General features: G+C 42.6%; 2 protein-coding genes across 15 annotated transcripts in view; one reads left to right on the plus strand and one right to left on the minus strand.

Annotated features, from left to right (window-relative positions):
- Positions 1–9,163, plus strand: part of Tp53bp1 (tumor protein p53 binding protein 1) — a 70,387-nt gene extending 61,224 nt beyond the window's left edge. For all 4 annotated transcript variants that reach the window (XM_027422060.2, XM_027422062.2, XM_027422063.2 and 1 more), the window contains 8 exons: positions 25–455; positions 2,853–3,044; positions 3,417–3,641; positions 5,137–5,352; positions 7,054–7,148; positions 7,609–7,808; positions 8,328–8,473; positions 8,824–9,163. In XM_027422060.2, the coding sequence (XP_027277861.1) occupies positions 25–455; positions 2,853–3,044; positions 3,417–3,641; positions 5,137–5,352; positions 7,054–7,148; positions 7,609–7,808; positions 8,328–8,473; positions 8,824–9,011 (1,693 nt within the window). In that variant the 3' untranslated portion in view covers positions 9,012–9,163. The remainder of the gene's footprint in view (positions 1–24; positions 456–2,852; positions 3,045–3,416; positions 3,642–5,136; positions 5,353–7,053; positions 7,149–7,608; positions 7,809–8,327; positions 8,474–8,823) is intronic.
- A 562-nt stretch (positions 9,164–9,725) lies between these two features.
- The window catches only part of Tubgcp4 (tubulin gamma complex associated protein 4), a 37,776-nt gene continuing 31,779 nt past the window's right edge, over positions 9,726–15,722 (minus strand). For 8 of the 11 annotated variants that reach the window (XM_035445999.1, XM_027422069.2, XM_027422070.2 and 5 more), the window contains 4 exons: positions 13,885–14,019; positions 12,020–12,136; positions 11,311–11,528; positions 9,726–10,691 (listed from right to left, as the gene is read on the minus strand). In XM_035445999.1, the coding sequence (XP_035301890.1) occupies positions 10,679–10,691; positions 11,311–11,528; positions 12,020–12,136; positions 13,885–14,019 (483 nt within the window). In that variant the 3' untranslated portion in view covers positions 9,726–10,678. The remainder of the gene's footprint in view (positions 10,692–11,310; positions 11,529–12,019; positions 12,137–13,884; positions 14,020–15,722) is intronic. The other 3 variants (XM_027422072.2, XM_027422071.2, XM_027422068.2) reach the window with 2 other exon arrangements.

Genomic DNA, 15,722 nt, shown 5'->3' on the forward strand with positions numbered 1-15,722 from the left:
CTTCCTTCTCTTATCTGTCTTTAGAGATGCAGTTGTGTCTGGTCCGTTGGGCATAGAAGACATTTCACCTAGCATGTCACCAGATGACAAGTCCTTCACCCGAATTGTGCCCCGTGTACCAGACTCTACCAAACGAATTGATACCAGTTCTACTGTTTTGAGGCGGAGTGATTCCCCAGAGATTCCTTTTCAGGCTGCTACTGGGTCTTCTGATGGCTTGGATGCCTCATCTCCAGGAAATAGCTTTGTCGGGCTCCGTGTTGTAGCCAAGTGGTCATCCAATGGCTATTTTTACTCTGGGAAAATCACACGGGATGTTGGAGCTGGGAAGTATAAGCTGCTCTTCGATGATGGGTATGAATGTGATGTGCTGGGCAAAGACATTCTCCTGTGTGACCCTATACCCCTGGACACTGAAGTGACAGCCCTCTCAGAAGATGAGTATTTCAGTGCAGGTAATAAAGCAAGCAGAGTCCCTACCGACGTACTGTGCCTGTTGGTTCATCCTGTCAGTAATTACCAAGACAATCCTCCCCAGCCTCACTGTTTTTCTGGATCTCTCAAGTCACAGATTCTACTCCTATTACATTGCTTACCTTTGCCATTGACTTTTTTGTTTACAGCTTGGTTTTCAGTAAACATATTTTAGAAAAATTATAGACTTAAAAGAAAAATTTGCCAAGTACAGAATTGTGTTAGGATTAGTGGATTCCTGTGTCCTCTTCATCTAGCATTCCTTATGTGTAGCATTCTAAATTAGTCTGATATGTTTATCCAAACCAAGAAGCCAATCTTGATTCCTTACGGTTAGCTCCAAACTTAATTTGGCTTTTAGTATCTTTTCTGTAATTCCTTTTTCCGTTTCAGGATCCAGTCGAGGATACCACATTACATTTAGTCATCATGTTTCGTTTGGTCTCTTCTGGTTTGTGGCAATTTCTGTTTTTTGTTTTTCCATGACCTTGACAGTTTTGAGGAATGATAGTCATGTATTTTATAGAATGTCTCTCAAATCAAGTCTGATGTTTTCTCACTAGACTGGAGTTCACTGTAAGGAATGTCATAGAGATGAAGTACCCTTCCTATCTGTGGGGTTGAGGGAGGTATGTGACATCACATTACATCACTGGTGATGTGAATCTGTCACTAGGGAAGGTGGTCCTTCCCAGATATCTCCACTTCAGCATTAGTGTTTTCCCCTTTCTGTATTGTCTTCTTTCATTTCTGACTTTGAGACTCCCTGCCTGCATCGATAAGAACTCAGCTCGAGGCTGGTGGTACACTGAGGTAGATTAACAGGAAGAAGTGTTAGCTCAGCGTGCTGCATGTTGGTCACTTTCTGGTTTGAAATGACCCTTCCCCTCCCTGCCTTTTTTTTCAAGATGGTCTTATGTCACTGCCTTTCCTTTTGTAGTAGCCAGTGTTGGTAGTGTGAGGGATTTGTGTGTGCTCTTACTGTTTCATACTCTAATTCTGAGATTATATATAGTCCCTTCTTAGCTAATCTTAAGGGTACCTTTTGTGTTGACTGTTATTTAGAAACAACCTTTCTGGAAACTCTGTTGAACATGAGTTGGGATAGAATGATAAAACATGCTTTTCTGTTCGGATCTTCCAGGCTTTCTTATTTAGGGATTCCCCAGTGCTGCTTGCTCCCTTGTTTTCGGTGTTTGAAGAGCCACTTTCCCTTGTAACACTAGGTAACACCATCGGCCGTGTGGCACAGTTGGTAGTAGTACACGGACTGATAGCTCATAGTTTGTATGCATAATCTGCATTTGATTTTGAGTATAAAGCCATCTTAGAGGTTTACATTTGGCCCTTTGAAGGCAGTTTTGTATCAGTAGTAAATGTACATTAAAGGATAGGGATTCAGCCTTCCACTCGCTGAGGCCATTTACCAATGGCATACCACACTGCTTCTAGTTCTAGTAGCAGCTCTTCCTTAGTGAGGAGTCTTTTTGGCCTTGGACTTGTAAATTTGAGGTGGTCTTCCTGATTAATTTGGATAGATTTAACTTAGGAGATGAGTAAAGGAAGTGATTCTTTGGAGGACTAGGACCTGCTTCCTCCTCCCTGATTTTCCCTGGTAGTAGGAAGCCGGGTTTCTTTGTCCTTCATTAAAGACAAGCTAATGGAGACTGAAGTAGTTCCCTTCTATTCAGAGGAATGAAAAGTATCAGCAATGGTTCCCCTTTTTATGTCCTGTGTGAGATATATGTTGTTTATTGGTTGATAAAGAGGAAGGAGTGTTTTTTGATTTTTTTTTTCCCCCCATAGAATTGGAAATAGATCTTGCCTAAGTTCAGGGCAGTTGAGTTCTACCCCAGTTTCCTTGTTTGCCCCGCACTGTGCTCCTAACTTAACAGCCGTCCACAGTTGTGTCTCAGTGCAGGAACTGGGGGTCAGACAGAAGGAACAGGGGTTTTTTTCTCCTTTGCTCTCTCCATCCTGGCTCTGTTGCACAATAGACAAGCATTTACATGTTTTCTCAGAACTGCCATTTTCACCTGTAATTTAGGACTATAACTCATTCTTCAAAGAAACTACAATGGGAAATTGCTACAAGGATTGTTAAGAAACCATACCATTTACTAAGTCCAGCATTGGAAAGCTTTATTGTATAACTAAAGGCTGCTTTCTTTCAGAAGACCTTGTCTAATCTTAGTGTAGTAGCTACATAAGAACCAAGTGTTGTAAACCACTTGGGATGGACAGCTACAACTCCGTAAAGGCCTGGTTCAGTCCACTCTGTTGGCTCTGTGTGTTCCCTGCCTGTCTCAGGCCTGCTTTTGTAGAACCCTTCTGAGGGTGCTGAGCAGCCTACAATTATGGTATTATTTTATCCCCAGGAGTGGTCAAAGGACACAGAAAGGAGTCTGGGGAGCTGTACTACAGCATTGAAAAAGAAGGCCAAAGGAAGTGGTATAAGCGGATGGCAGTCATCCTGTCCTTGGAACAAGGAAACAGGTTAAGAGAGCAATATGGGCTTGGCCCATATGAAGCTGTTACACCCCTCACAAAGGCAGCAGACATCAGCCTAGGTAAGACCTTCCTGGACAACTGCCTGTAGGTCTGTACTTTGCTTAGAGAAGGGAGGCCAGTTTCTAGAGCAGCCAGGAATGGTTATCTGACTTGTCTTGTAGTTAATATTATTAGATGATGATGGTTGTTGTTTTCCAGAACTACTGCTACACTTGTTTCCTTCCAAGTAGCAAATGAAAAGTCTGTAGTTTTTCTGGCCTTCCTTGTTCTACAGGGGAGCAAACATGTCTCACTCATGGCAGTGATTAGAACATACAATGTATGGCTTGGAAAAGAGGCTCCCTGATTGTAGAGGTGGCAAAAGTATAGTGCTGTCTGGCAGATTTGAGTTGAGACCATGGGATCTTACCAACCTTTGCCTTATCCATCAGATAATTTGGTGGAAGGAAAGCGGAAACGTCGCAGTAACATCAGCTCCCCAGCCACCCCCACTGCCTCCAGCAGCAGCAGCAGCAGCAGCACAACACCCACCCGTAAAACCACAGAGAGTCCCCGTGCTTCCACGGGAGTTCCATCAGGCAAAAGGAAACTCATCACTTCTGAAGAGGAACGGTCCCCAGCTAAGCGAGGCCGCAAGTCTGTCACCGTGAAACCTGGTAAGATGGGAGCCCAGTACATGGATGTTCTATGTTGGTCAGACTGTCATCCACAAGCCTATAGGTGACACAGGTAGAAAGCTCTGTTCCTTATCCTCTGTTCAGAGCCCAGCAGTATAGACAGGAGGGCAAGACTTTATCACAGACTCCTATGTGGGCTCTTTGGGGGAAATAAGTATGGTTTAAGCAGACTCAAAATGGGTGAAATTCCTCTTGTCCTCTGCCTGTGTCATCTGCTTCTTGGGAGACTCTTGTGCTCTGGGTTTCTTGTTTCCTATTGAAAGATTGTGCTTCAGCCTGAATCTCTACTCTTCCCCGCCCACCCCTTTCCAGTCACCCCTTGAATATTCAGTGTGAAGAAAATTCAGCCATTTGTTCATTGTCTGCCATGAGCTAGACGTGGTTGTGGTGGCTTCTGTAGATAGTGGTAAAGTCCTATCACTGTTGGGTAAGGCTCTCACAGGCTAGCTTGTTGATGGCATTCCATGTTTCCTTGCCCTAGCACCAGATCTTTTTGTTTTTCCTTGTTTGAGTTGTGTATCTGCTTACCCACTGCTGAGTATTTCAGGGTATTTAAAAAACAGTAATAGCTAACCTTTATTAAATACTTACTGGGTGTGGCATGTGGCCCAAGCATTTTATTCATATTCCCTCATATATAATCCCTTAAGGAATATGTGCTAGAATTCATTTTCTGTATTTTTGAGAAATCTAAGAAAAGTTAGGTAAGTTTCTCAACGTGACAGAATAAACCAGATCTCAGACTTGGATAAGCTTGACCCTAAAGTCCAGTGTCATACACATAGCATCCCTGCCTCTGAGACTGTTCTTGATGTTGGTTTTATTTCAGGGAGGCATGCATGACCTGCTGTCATCTTAGCCTCCTAATGAACCTGATTCGGCTTCTTCAGTAGGTATCCATTTCCTTCTGGAGGACTTACTGGGGCACATCTTAGCATGGGTGTTCTGGAATGGTGGCTCACTTACCTTCCCAGGTGTTAAGGGTATTTTGATGTGGATTCTGTGTAAAAACACTTTTTCACTCAGAACTCACAGCACTATCCTGGTGAAAGTCCAAGATAGAGTGGGACTGTTTTGTTTGTCTTTTAAAAGTTGCTTCAAAACATCACATAGTCTGGGGAAATCAGAGACCCAGGTGGTGAAAGTGGGTTGAAGACTTCCAAATACTATATACTTTTCTGTTCTGGAGACACCTTTGATTTCAGGTGGCCTTGGTTGTATTTGATGTTACGGAAGTAGTATCAGTTGATTTCCATATATGAAAATAGACTTTAAATGTCATTGTGTCTTCATTGTAAATTTGGGCCTAGGTTGTCGTCAGCCATTTAGAATGATTGGCTGTATTAATAATCTTTGGGTCATAGCTTACAAAGCTCATCAGGACATGGCCTATCAAGTCATCCTTGGTGCTTTTGTCCTGGCCTTTGTCCAGGCAGTGGTCTGTGTGTGTCATTTTAGTGCTTTGCCTTGCTAGGTACAGTGGGGGCAGGAGAATTTGTGAGCCCCTGCGAGAGTGGAGACAACACAGGTGAACCTTCTGTCCTGGAAGAGCCAAGAGGGCCTTTGCCCCTCAACAAGACCTTGTTTCTGGGCTATGCCTTTCTCCTTACCATGGCCACAACCAATGACAAGCTGGCCAGCCGCTCTAAACTGCTAGATGGTCCTACAGGAAGCAGTGAAGAAGAGGAGGGTAAGTTCCCAGGGGTGCTGATCCATGCATGCACTCTTTCCATTTCCTTTGAGGGGCAGTGGGCACATGTTAACTGTGATTCTGGTCAAGCAAGTAAAATTCACTTGTACCCTACTTGTGGTTTGTAGACTTTGACAAAATTTTTAGTGAGTGGTTCTCAAGGTAGTCTTGGTAAGCAGCTGGTAGATTTTTTGCTTATTAATTTACATACTACAGAGACTTTGGTACACACTCAGGTATCTATAGATTTATACATGGGTGTGTATGTATCTGTGCACGTGTGGAAAACACAGGACAACTTGGATGAGTCAGTTCTTTTTCCTCCTACCATAAGGGGTCCCAGGGGATCAAACTCAAGTCTCTAGGCTTGGTGTGGTGCCTTTGCTTGCTCAGTCATCATCTGGCCTAGGGAGAGTCTCATTCTTCATACATAAAATGAACAATAAAAACCTATCAAGGTTAAGTTGCCCTTTTTTTAACAATAATGGCAGATGGGATTAGAACATAGTGCTAGCTTTACCTTCCTATAACCATACAAATAAGCCAGGTTTCTGATGCCTTGCTGCTTTTCCCATTTATGCTCTAGCACCTACTTAAGAAAACCCATGTGGAGGATGAATTTTATTCTGAGTAGAAGGGATTGTGGTGTCCCCAGTGTCCTGGGATAGTTGGGAAAAAATTAACTTCTAGGTCCTTTTTGTTTGTTCTGTTCTCCGAGACAGGGATTCTCTGTGTAGCTTTGTGGACCAGGCTGGCCTCGAACTCACAGAGATCTGCCTGCCTATGCCTCCTAAGTGCTGGGATTAAAGGCGTGCATCACTATCACCCTACTCTAAAATAAGTTTTGCCACATTTATATGGCATCTATTACTCTGTCTAGGTGAAGTATGTAGTCAGGTGGGGGTAAAATGTATTGCAGAGGTCTGACAAATAAGTAGTGTAGGAGACAATATGTAGATCAAATGTATACAGTGAGTGACAGTAGTCTCCAAATGTCTGTCCAAGCTAGATGGGATGCTGTTTTATAAGAGTTTTGACTAATGTTGAGTTACAAGAAGGAATCAAAATGAGGGAAAGTGATTATCATAAAATGATATAACTGAAGATGTGTGATGACTCTAATTATTCCTAACTACTCACCAGTTATAGCCGCAGAAGCATGTACAGGGCTTGGGGAGCATGATCAGGGAGCTACATTTAAGATTATGGTTTGGAAGCTGCATATGCAAAATCTGAGTAGCGATGCTCTGGTGGTGGGCAGCTGGGCTATGAGAGCCGCTGTAGTACCTGTCAAACAGAATTCAGACAGGAACCGTAGAAGAAAAAGTATGCAAGCCGTGGCCTAGCCTCATCTCAGCATTAGCAGTCCCTTGAGGATTCCCTGCAGCTGTCTGGCATTACGTTAAAGATGGTTTGCTCTCTTTGCTTTTCCAGTGTTGTTTTAACAGCCTAGACTTCACAAGGCAGTTCATACAGGTGCTTAGTGCTACAAGCTCAGAAAGCTGACTGAACAATGGGAGATGTAGGCTGTTCAGTTCCTCAAATCAATTAATAAATCTGTGTGCCTGTCTAAGCCATAACAGATAGCTGCAGAAAAGGAAGCAGTTACAAATAGGTATTAAAGTAGCACCTAGGAAACCAACTATTATTAAAATTATACTACTAAAAATAATCTTGGTTGTTTCTTTTATGTATATATAGAATTTTTAGAAATTCCTCCTTTCAACAAGCAGTATACAGAATGCCAGCTTCGAGCAGGAGCTGGGTATATCCTTGAAGACTTCAATGAAGCCCAGGTGAGGAATTTTTTTGGGTGCACACTTTCTATATTGAGAAAAGGTCCAAGAGGGGTTTCAGAGGTTGGCTAAATTCTGGGGTACTGTGCCACCTCAGTCCAGCATTTTTGTTGTACACCTGGGGTTAGGTGGTAGTGGCTCTGTTGAGAGAGCAACAGGTTGAAATTATATGTAATAGAAAACCTATTGGTGATGCTGCCTTAGCCTGAAAGATTGGGTACCTGGTGTGGTTGACCCTTGAGATTTAGGCCTTCCAAAAGCTGAAGGTGAGATACAGAGAAAATGTCTCAAAAAGCAGTTTTGAGCTTCTCAGTGAGAAACACAGCCTTAGGTATAAAAACTGATTAGATGGTATTTTTGACTTCCATACTGGAAGTCTTCACATCTGCTCTCAAGGGATTATCAGGAAAGGTTTCCCTAGACTCCACCAGAACTGTCAGCTGGGCTCCTTTTCTTCTAGTGTAACACAGCCTACCAGTGTCTCCTAATTGCTGATCAGCATTGTCGAACCCGGAAGTACTTCCTGTGCCTTGCCAGTGGAATTCCTTGTGTGTCTCATGTCTGGGTCCATGACAGCTGCCATGCCAACCAGCTCCAAAACTACCGTAATTATCTGCTGCCTGCTGGGTATAGCCTTGAGGAGCAGCGAATTCTGGATTGGTGAGTGTTTGGGAGCCCATCCAGAGCTGAGAAGATAGGAAGACTAGCTTTTGGGAGGAAAGTCTAGTTGGGGAAAAAAAAAATGTTACTAGAAACTGAAATATCTGTAGACTAAGAATTTGAAATGATTGTGGTAGTCAAGTACTTTCTTTACTTGTAAAGTCTCAGTCTACTTTGGCTGGGAACTTTCTGAAGATGTGGAAAGAACGGGGTCACTGTAGGGTCAGTATCCCCTATTAGGGGAAGCACTGCAATTCGAATTAACTTTCAATCATTAAACTTTGAAAAAAATAAGGGGGGGGGGAGACTCAGCAGCATAACTTCATTGGTTTATTAGTGGAGTCTGGGATCCCAGAGTATATACCTCATCAGAAGAGAGGCAGGGCTTGTTCCAGTACATGGCCTAGTTAGGAAAGCATTCAGATGTGCAGGAGTTCTTTGCAAATGAGCTAATTGTTAGATATGACAGGTCCTACTAAGGTTCTATCCAGTTCCCAAACACTGTCTCCAACTCCGTAGGCAACCTCGTGAAAACCCTTTCCAGAATCTGAAGGTACTCTTGGTGTCAGATCAACAACAGAACTTCCTGGAGCTCTGGTCTGAGATCCTCATGACTGGAGGGGCAGCCTCTGTGAAGCAGCACCATTCAAGTGCCCATAACAAAGGTACCTGGAAAGCGTGTATTCATTGTCATTCCAGGGATGTCCTTAGACTCAACAGCTGTTAGCCTGTGTGTTCCAAGTCTCAGTCCTTAAGAGCAGTCCCACCTTCCAAAAGGATGGGTTGGTATAAATGAAGGACAAAGCTGTCCCTGCTTTTATAGTCTCCAGTGGCATTTTCTATTCAGTAGTTCTACAAGGTTAGTAAGTGGTGATTCCAACTTTTATGTTGTGAACATACAGTATCTGTAAAAGAGGGCTTTAGTAGGAATACTGGATATAAGGCACACCTGTTTTTTTAAACAAGAGCTAAACTGAGTGTTTTTTCCTCGTTCACTTCTCCCTACTTCTTGCAGACATTGCTTTAGGGGTATTTGATGTGGTGGTGACAGACCCCTCATGCCCAGCCTCGGTGCTCAAGTGTGCTGAAGCCTTGCAGCTGCCTGTGGTGTCACAAGAGTGGGTGATCCAGTGCCTCATTGTTGGGGAGAGAATTGGATTCAAGCAGCATCCAAAATATAAACATGATTATGTTTCTCACTAAAGATACTTGGTCTTACTGGTTTTATTCCTGCTATTGTGGAGATTGTGTTTAAGTGTGTCTTGTGTGTAATTGTATTCTTTGCATGGATCTTGTACATAGTTTTATTTGCTGGACTTTTATGATAAAATAAATGTTGACTCTCTTTGGTTGTAGTAACTGAGATTTCTTTATCTGTTTCTTTGAGCTTAATCTCAGAACATGGTAACATAGGATCCTCTGAAGTTTTCTAGCAGTCCTGTCACTTCAGCAGTACAGCAAACAAAGGAAGATAAAAATGTAGGAATGAAACTTACTCTGTTGCATCACTGTTGATGTCAAAAGGTTATCCAAGGTGATATAAAATTGTTTCTAAAAACTTAGCTTAAAGTACATGAGGGCCTAGATAACTAGTCGTGCCAAAACTAAATGGCACAGCTCTGGGTATCAAGACCTGAGACTATGGAAGGGAATGGACAGTGACAGACTATAAACTTAATAGGACATTTTATGTAAAATACGTTAACCGTCACAGCTGCTGGATGCTATTCCTTCCTCGAACTCAACACCATCCCCATTAACAAACAGCCAGTCTCTCATTCTCTAAATAAAGGCTACCAGCCTTTATTTTTTCTATAAAGAGCCAAACAATAAATACTTTAGGCTTTGTGGTCATTTCGTCTGTCACAATTTCTTGTCTTTTGCTATGAGATGAAAGCAATCATAATAGACATTAGCTAAATGAGTATGTGTGGCTGTTTGAATAATACTTTATTTACAAAAACAAGCAGTAGCCACTATCTGCCATGCTTTGCTCCTAGAGTTAACAATAGGGATGTGTTACCAACAGAAGGGATCCTCTGTAGTTGACAAGTACAGGCTTTCATAGTGGGTGGTAGAAAATGTAGATGAAGAGAACATTCAGTGACTACAAACACTGCATTCTTGTACAGCTTGGAGGTAGGGAAGTTAATGGAATATTTCCTTTGTTTATGCTGATAGGAACATTTGTGACTGCACTACCTGAGCATAACCTTAACTCATGGTTTGTCTAAGGTGGGGAAATTAAGTTTGCAATTTTCAGTATCTAAAATATGTACAATTTGACCTCTATCACCTTTAGCTAGAACTGTCCCTTTTACCAGTCTGAAAGAATGAGTAGCAACTGGTTGAATTCTTGAGATCAGGTTTTAAGTAGCCTTAAAGGAGGGAGGCTCTCAAATCTTAAATTTCTGAAGGATAATAATAATAAATTCATGCTACAGAGGAGGGAAAGCCCATGGCCTATCTTAAGTCATTTCCAATTTGGTGGTAACATCTAGATGTATGATTCCTTTCTTAAATATGAACCAAACCTAAACATGATTTATTGATCCCCATTGTTTTCTGCGGTATCTTCTATACCTTGATGAGTCCATAGGGACATAATAAATGCTCAGTACACCACTGCTGTACAAATAAACCCACCCAACAGATGTCTTAGTGTAAAGGATGAAAGCCTTTGGGTGGTCAGCAGAGACATAGCTGGCCTGTTCCCCACAGGAATTGTAGGGTTAATACCTCTTCTAGAAGAGAAGGTAGCATCCTTTCACCAGTTTGCAGGCATCTCTGATGTTTAATAACTGGGGAGATGTGTTACAGACATCAGAAGGTGGCAGGATGGCCTGTTACTTCATTTTATGAACCAGTTTTCACATCCCAAAACTATAAAAAAGGAAAAAAAAGTTTCATGAAAAATCATGGTTTCCCAAGAAGCATGGCTATCAGAGATATAGCTGATGTTACCATGATACTCAAAGATGTTTGGCTTCTGCTAAAGCTAGTTAGAAAGAAAAATATTTGTGGACATCTTAGAGAGGAAGAAGTGCAATGAAATGCTTTTCCAGATGGTAATGACACAGACCTCTGAGAAGCCAACTACCATTGGATCTTATTATTAGATTTAAAGTTTAGCAGAGTCAGTGCTCACTTTTATTGAGAAAACTGTGGCCAATGAAGCATGGTGCCACAGCTTCACTGCTAGTACATGTCAGAGCAGGTTGTACAAGCCACACTTTCCCTTAGAACATACAGTATTTAACCTGGCACAGAACTCACCCTCAGCTGTAGTATCTCACCATGCTGATGACCTCTTCCCAGAACATAGTCTCCAATAAAATTATGAAACATGACTCCCCCTCCCTGCCAGCACCTTGCCACATCTCTGAGCCTTGCTTATAAAATGAGGGCATTTGTAGATGAAACCTAAATTTCCATTTTGGACTTCTATAACTCATTAACTCCCTCTCCCAAATCTAATGAATTACTCAAGGATTGTTCTTACCTGCCCAGAGTTCCACCAGCCTGGGTATAATACTTGTTATAATCTAGCCGGAGCAGTAACTGAGCCAAATCTGAGTTGATCTGGTGATTTCGAACACTGGAAAGAATCTTGAACAGGAGTGAAGACTGGCGACTAAAGCCCTGTTGAGAGAGCTGAGCTGTCACTACCATGCAGAGTGCTAGGCGCTTGGAGTCTTTGGAAAAGCCTTGCTTAAATTTCTGCAGGAACACATTCCCATTACTATCGGCTCCTAGAATGACTGACTTCTTAGTAATGTGTCTGTAAAATGCATGACTTCCATGAAAGTCCTTTCTCATTAGTAGGAATGTAACGGCTCATTTCAGATTAATATATTCTATCACACACTGGGATTGCACTGAGCTTGCTTTGTTACAAGGAGATAAATATAGTCTCAGATTATATTTACAAGTGAGATGGGAGGCTGGTTCGGGGAAGGAAGTGGGATGTGAGAAAATGAGCACAAAGCCAATGCATACTTGGTGGGCTGAATAAACTATTTAGGGCTGAATTATTCCTGAACACTGTGAGCAGCACATTAATCTTCAAAGTCTACTGATAGCAATGCTTTTTATCTTTTTATCTTGTCATCTGTCTGTTCCGGGATACACTTTATTGACTCAGAGCAAAGGCTGTTTGTTCCCTGGTGTGGGGGTGGGAGTATGTATTTCCAGTGGCCAGGCAGACTCACCTTCACGAGAATGCTCAGCTGGGCAGCTCCTCGCTCATCCAGTGGACCCAGGTTCTGACTGACCAGTGAACAAAAACTGTGACAGAGATCTAGGATTTCATTCAGGCAGTGAAACACCTACCCAAAAATATAGTTGGTGTTAGGAAATGAAGGAAGAAACTTCTGCAAATGCAAGGTTTGGGGAAATAGTCTAACAGCTGACCTCCCTTGTCTAAACTCTACACAGACACCACCACCTTCAAGGCTGTCTGGGCCTCCCCAGCAACATGCAGAATGAACATCCTTCCTGGGACAGGTGCATTCTTCTCTGTCCCCTACACAAAGATCCACTTCAGTCGCTATTAGCTCATCATCCTTTATTAGACCCACTGAGTGTGCTCTTGCCTTGATATATGAGCATTGTTCCCTGGGATTTCTCTTCTCTTTAGTACCAATCCAAGCCCCACTCTGTAAAAGGCTCCTTCCTCACTGCAGCCTTTAGTGAACTCTGCCTTTTTCTGCTGTAGTTCTGTGTTGTTCACTGGGAACTGTCCAGGCCACCTGTGTTGTTGCTGACGTTTGTATGTACATCTTGTTTTTCCAACTAGATTGTGAGCTCCTTAAGGGCAGAGCCATGACTTATACCTCTTTGTATCCCCAGTGCCTTGCATACAGTAAGCACTCAATAAAGACCTGTTATAATGACCTGTTCTGATGTTCTGCTTTTCCTCAGGGATACACCCATGCAGTGGAAGAATAGTGTCTACCACTGCAAGTTTTTTTTTTTTTGTTTTTCTTCAATTCACAGACCCCTTTAGGATGGTAGCTACTTAAGTCATTCTTCCTTGATTTGGCAAATAACAGCCCTAAACAGCAGCAAAAAGAAGCCTATACCATTTATGGTTGGCGCCCTGAGCAGTACAACTTGGTCACTGCAGAGATTAAAGTATAAACACTATATAATATACGATTATTTCAGTCTCTTATTTTTCATTTTGGGATTGGAACCAGCTTGTGTGCTTTAAAAATTACTGGTGCCTGGACCCCAATCTGCATATGACTTGAGTGTCTGGCCTTAGATTTTTACAATGTCACAGATGACTCCAGTATGTAGTCAGGGTTGAGGAGAGCTTCCACAAAGGTACTAAATGTGTGTACTTGCAGATGGACACATGCCCAGAGTGACAGAGACTATGTGCTTATGAAAACAACTTTCAAATTATTGGTTGATCCTGGTCCAAAAGATTTCTAAGAAAGTGCATTTTGGGGGCTGGAGAGATGGCTCAGTGGTTAAGAGCACTGGCTGCTTTTCCAGAGGTCCTGAGTTCAACTCCCAGCAACCACATGGAGGTTCACAACCATCTATAATGAGATCTGGTGCCTTTTTCTGGCATTCAGGCAGAACACTGCATGTCAAATAAGTAAATAAATAAATCTTTTGAACAACAAAAAAAGTGCATTCTGTTTTCCCTCAGAGTCAGGGAAATTTCTGAATTTCAAGTAAGTCATTTCTTCCAGGGGGTTAGGTTTATTTATTTATTTATTTATTATACAGTGTTCTTTCTGCGTGTATGCCTGCACACCAGAAGGAGGCACCAGATCTGTGGGCCACCATGTAGTCTCTGGGAACTGAACTCTGTGCTCTTAACCTCTGGCCCATCTCTCCAGCCCCCAATACATGGTTCTTTTCCCTAACCTTGTTCACCACACCCTATGATACAATATTCCACCTCCCTTTTAATGCTGTCTTTTTATTTTGCTTTGAGTTGCCAAAAATGTAAAAATGGAATTGAAAAAAAGCTTAATAAGTTTCATATCTTATCAATTCCAAGAGCCTAAAGGGGCATATTAGAAGCAGGTTAAGGAAACAGACCATTCCTACTTACAGGTTTCAGCAAAATAAAGGACTGGGCCAGCAAATTGCTTAGGAAGTGATCGTGGGCTAATCGGATGCTTTCAAAGTCCCTCGTAGAATTGATCTGATGAAGAAGCTGTGAGAACTGAGACTCCAGCACATCTACCTGATGGATGGATAATATTTTTTTAGAGCCTGACACATTCCGAGTGCTCTACTTTATGGTTCTTCTCATCTCCGAGGGAGAGAGAAAGAAAGGAAAGGGAGGGAGGGAGAGAGGGAAAGAGGGAAGGAGGGAGGGCAGGCATAGGTGCATGCGTGGGCACATGCATGTGTGTGAATTGTTCATGCTGCAGTATACACGTGCAGGGCAAAGGACAATTTTCCAGGGTCTGTTCCAGAGTCTCCTTTCACCATGTAGGTCTCAGGTCATCAGGCTTGGTAGCTCTAGCCTTCACCTGCTCAATCACCTTACCAGCTCTCATCTTCCTTGTAGCCACTTTAGGCTGACCAAAGACATGTTTCACTTGCTGAGCCTTGTAAAGTGTGTGTGTTGCTGGGGCCTTGTGCATGCAAGGGGAGGCTATAGCACTGAGCTACATTCCCTGCCATTTGTTTCTTTTGACACAGGGTCTTGCTGTAGCCCAGACTTTATGAGTCTCCTTCCTGGCACTTCCCAATGTGGATGTTATAGCTGTGTGTCAACAAGTTGTATAATTTCTATTTTTTTTTAAGATTTTATTTATTTATTATGTATACAACATTATGCTTCCATGTATATCTGCACACCAGAAGAGGGCACCAGATCTTATAATGGATGGTTGTGAGCCACCATGTGGTTGCTGGGAATTGAACTCAGGACCTCTGGAAGAGCAGTCAGTGCTTTTAACCTCTGAGCCATCTCTCCAGCCCAATAAAGGTTTTTTTTTTTTTGGTTTATTCGAGACCGGGTTTCTCTGTGCAGCTTTGGAGCCTATCCTGGCACTCTCTCTGGAGACCAGGCTGGCCTCGAACGCACAGAGATCCACCTGCCTCTGCCTCCCGAGTGCTGGGATTAAAGGCGTGCTCCACCAACACCCGGCTAATTTCTATTTTTGAGACAGGGTCTCATAGAGCTCAAACTGGCCTCAAACTCACTGTATAGTAAAGGATGATCTTGAACTTCTGATCCTCTTGCTTCTACCTCTCAAGTGTTGGGATTACAGACTGGTGCCACCACATCTGACATTTTGAGTGGTTGGGGCTCAAACCTTTCCTGTATGCTATATAAGCAGTCTACCAATTGAGCTATAGTCCCATTCATGGTTGTGCAATTAAAAGAAAAATTATGTGAATTCTGCTTGCATGTGTGTATGTGCACCACATGCATACCTGGTGCATACCCACAGAGGGTAGAAGAGGGTGTCAGATCCTCTGGGATTAGAGTTACTGATGGTTGTCAGCCACCATGTGGGTGCTAAGAACCAAACTTGGGTCCTCTGCAAACGCAGTCAGCATTCTTAACTGCTAAGCTATCTTTCCAGCTTGCTCCATGGATGTGTAATTCTTATTGCTTCAAATGTCTTGGCAGACCACTCTCCCCTACCCCAGTCTAATCCACTCATGCCTCATCCCTTCCACTGACTGACTTGGTTAGCAATAACAGGCTGGTCCAACATGTAGCCAAGGATAGGTTTGGGCTACACATAGTCTAGGAGCAACACAATTCTAAAATGAGATTCTTTGGGATGGGGGTAGTAATTGTTCTATGGTTCCTGAGTATGAACTTTGTAAATGATGATGTCATGCTACAACATCAAAGACTGGATATGCCTGAGAATTCCAGAATGTCTGACAAACAAGTATCCTGAAGACCTAAATTCCTTTATC

The sequence above is a fragment of the Cricetulus griseus genome, chromosome 6 (genome assembly GCF_003668045.3).
Source record: "Cricetulus griseus strain 17A/GY chromosome 6, alternate assembly CriGri-PICRH-1.0, whole genome shotgun sequence".
NCBI lineage: Eukaryota > Metazoa > Chordata > Mammalia > Rodentia > Cricetidae > Cricetulus > Cricetulus griseus.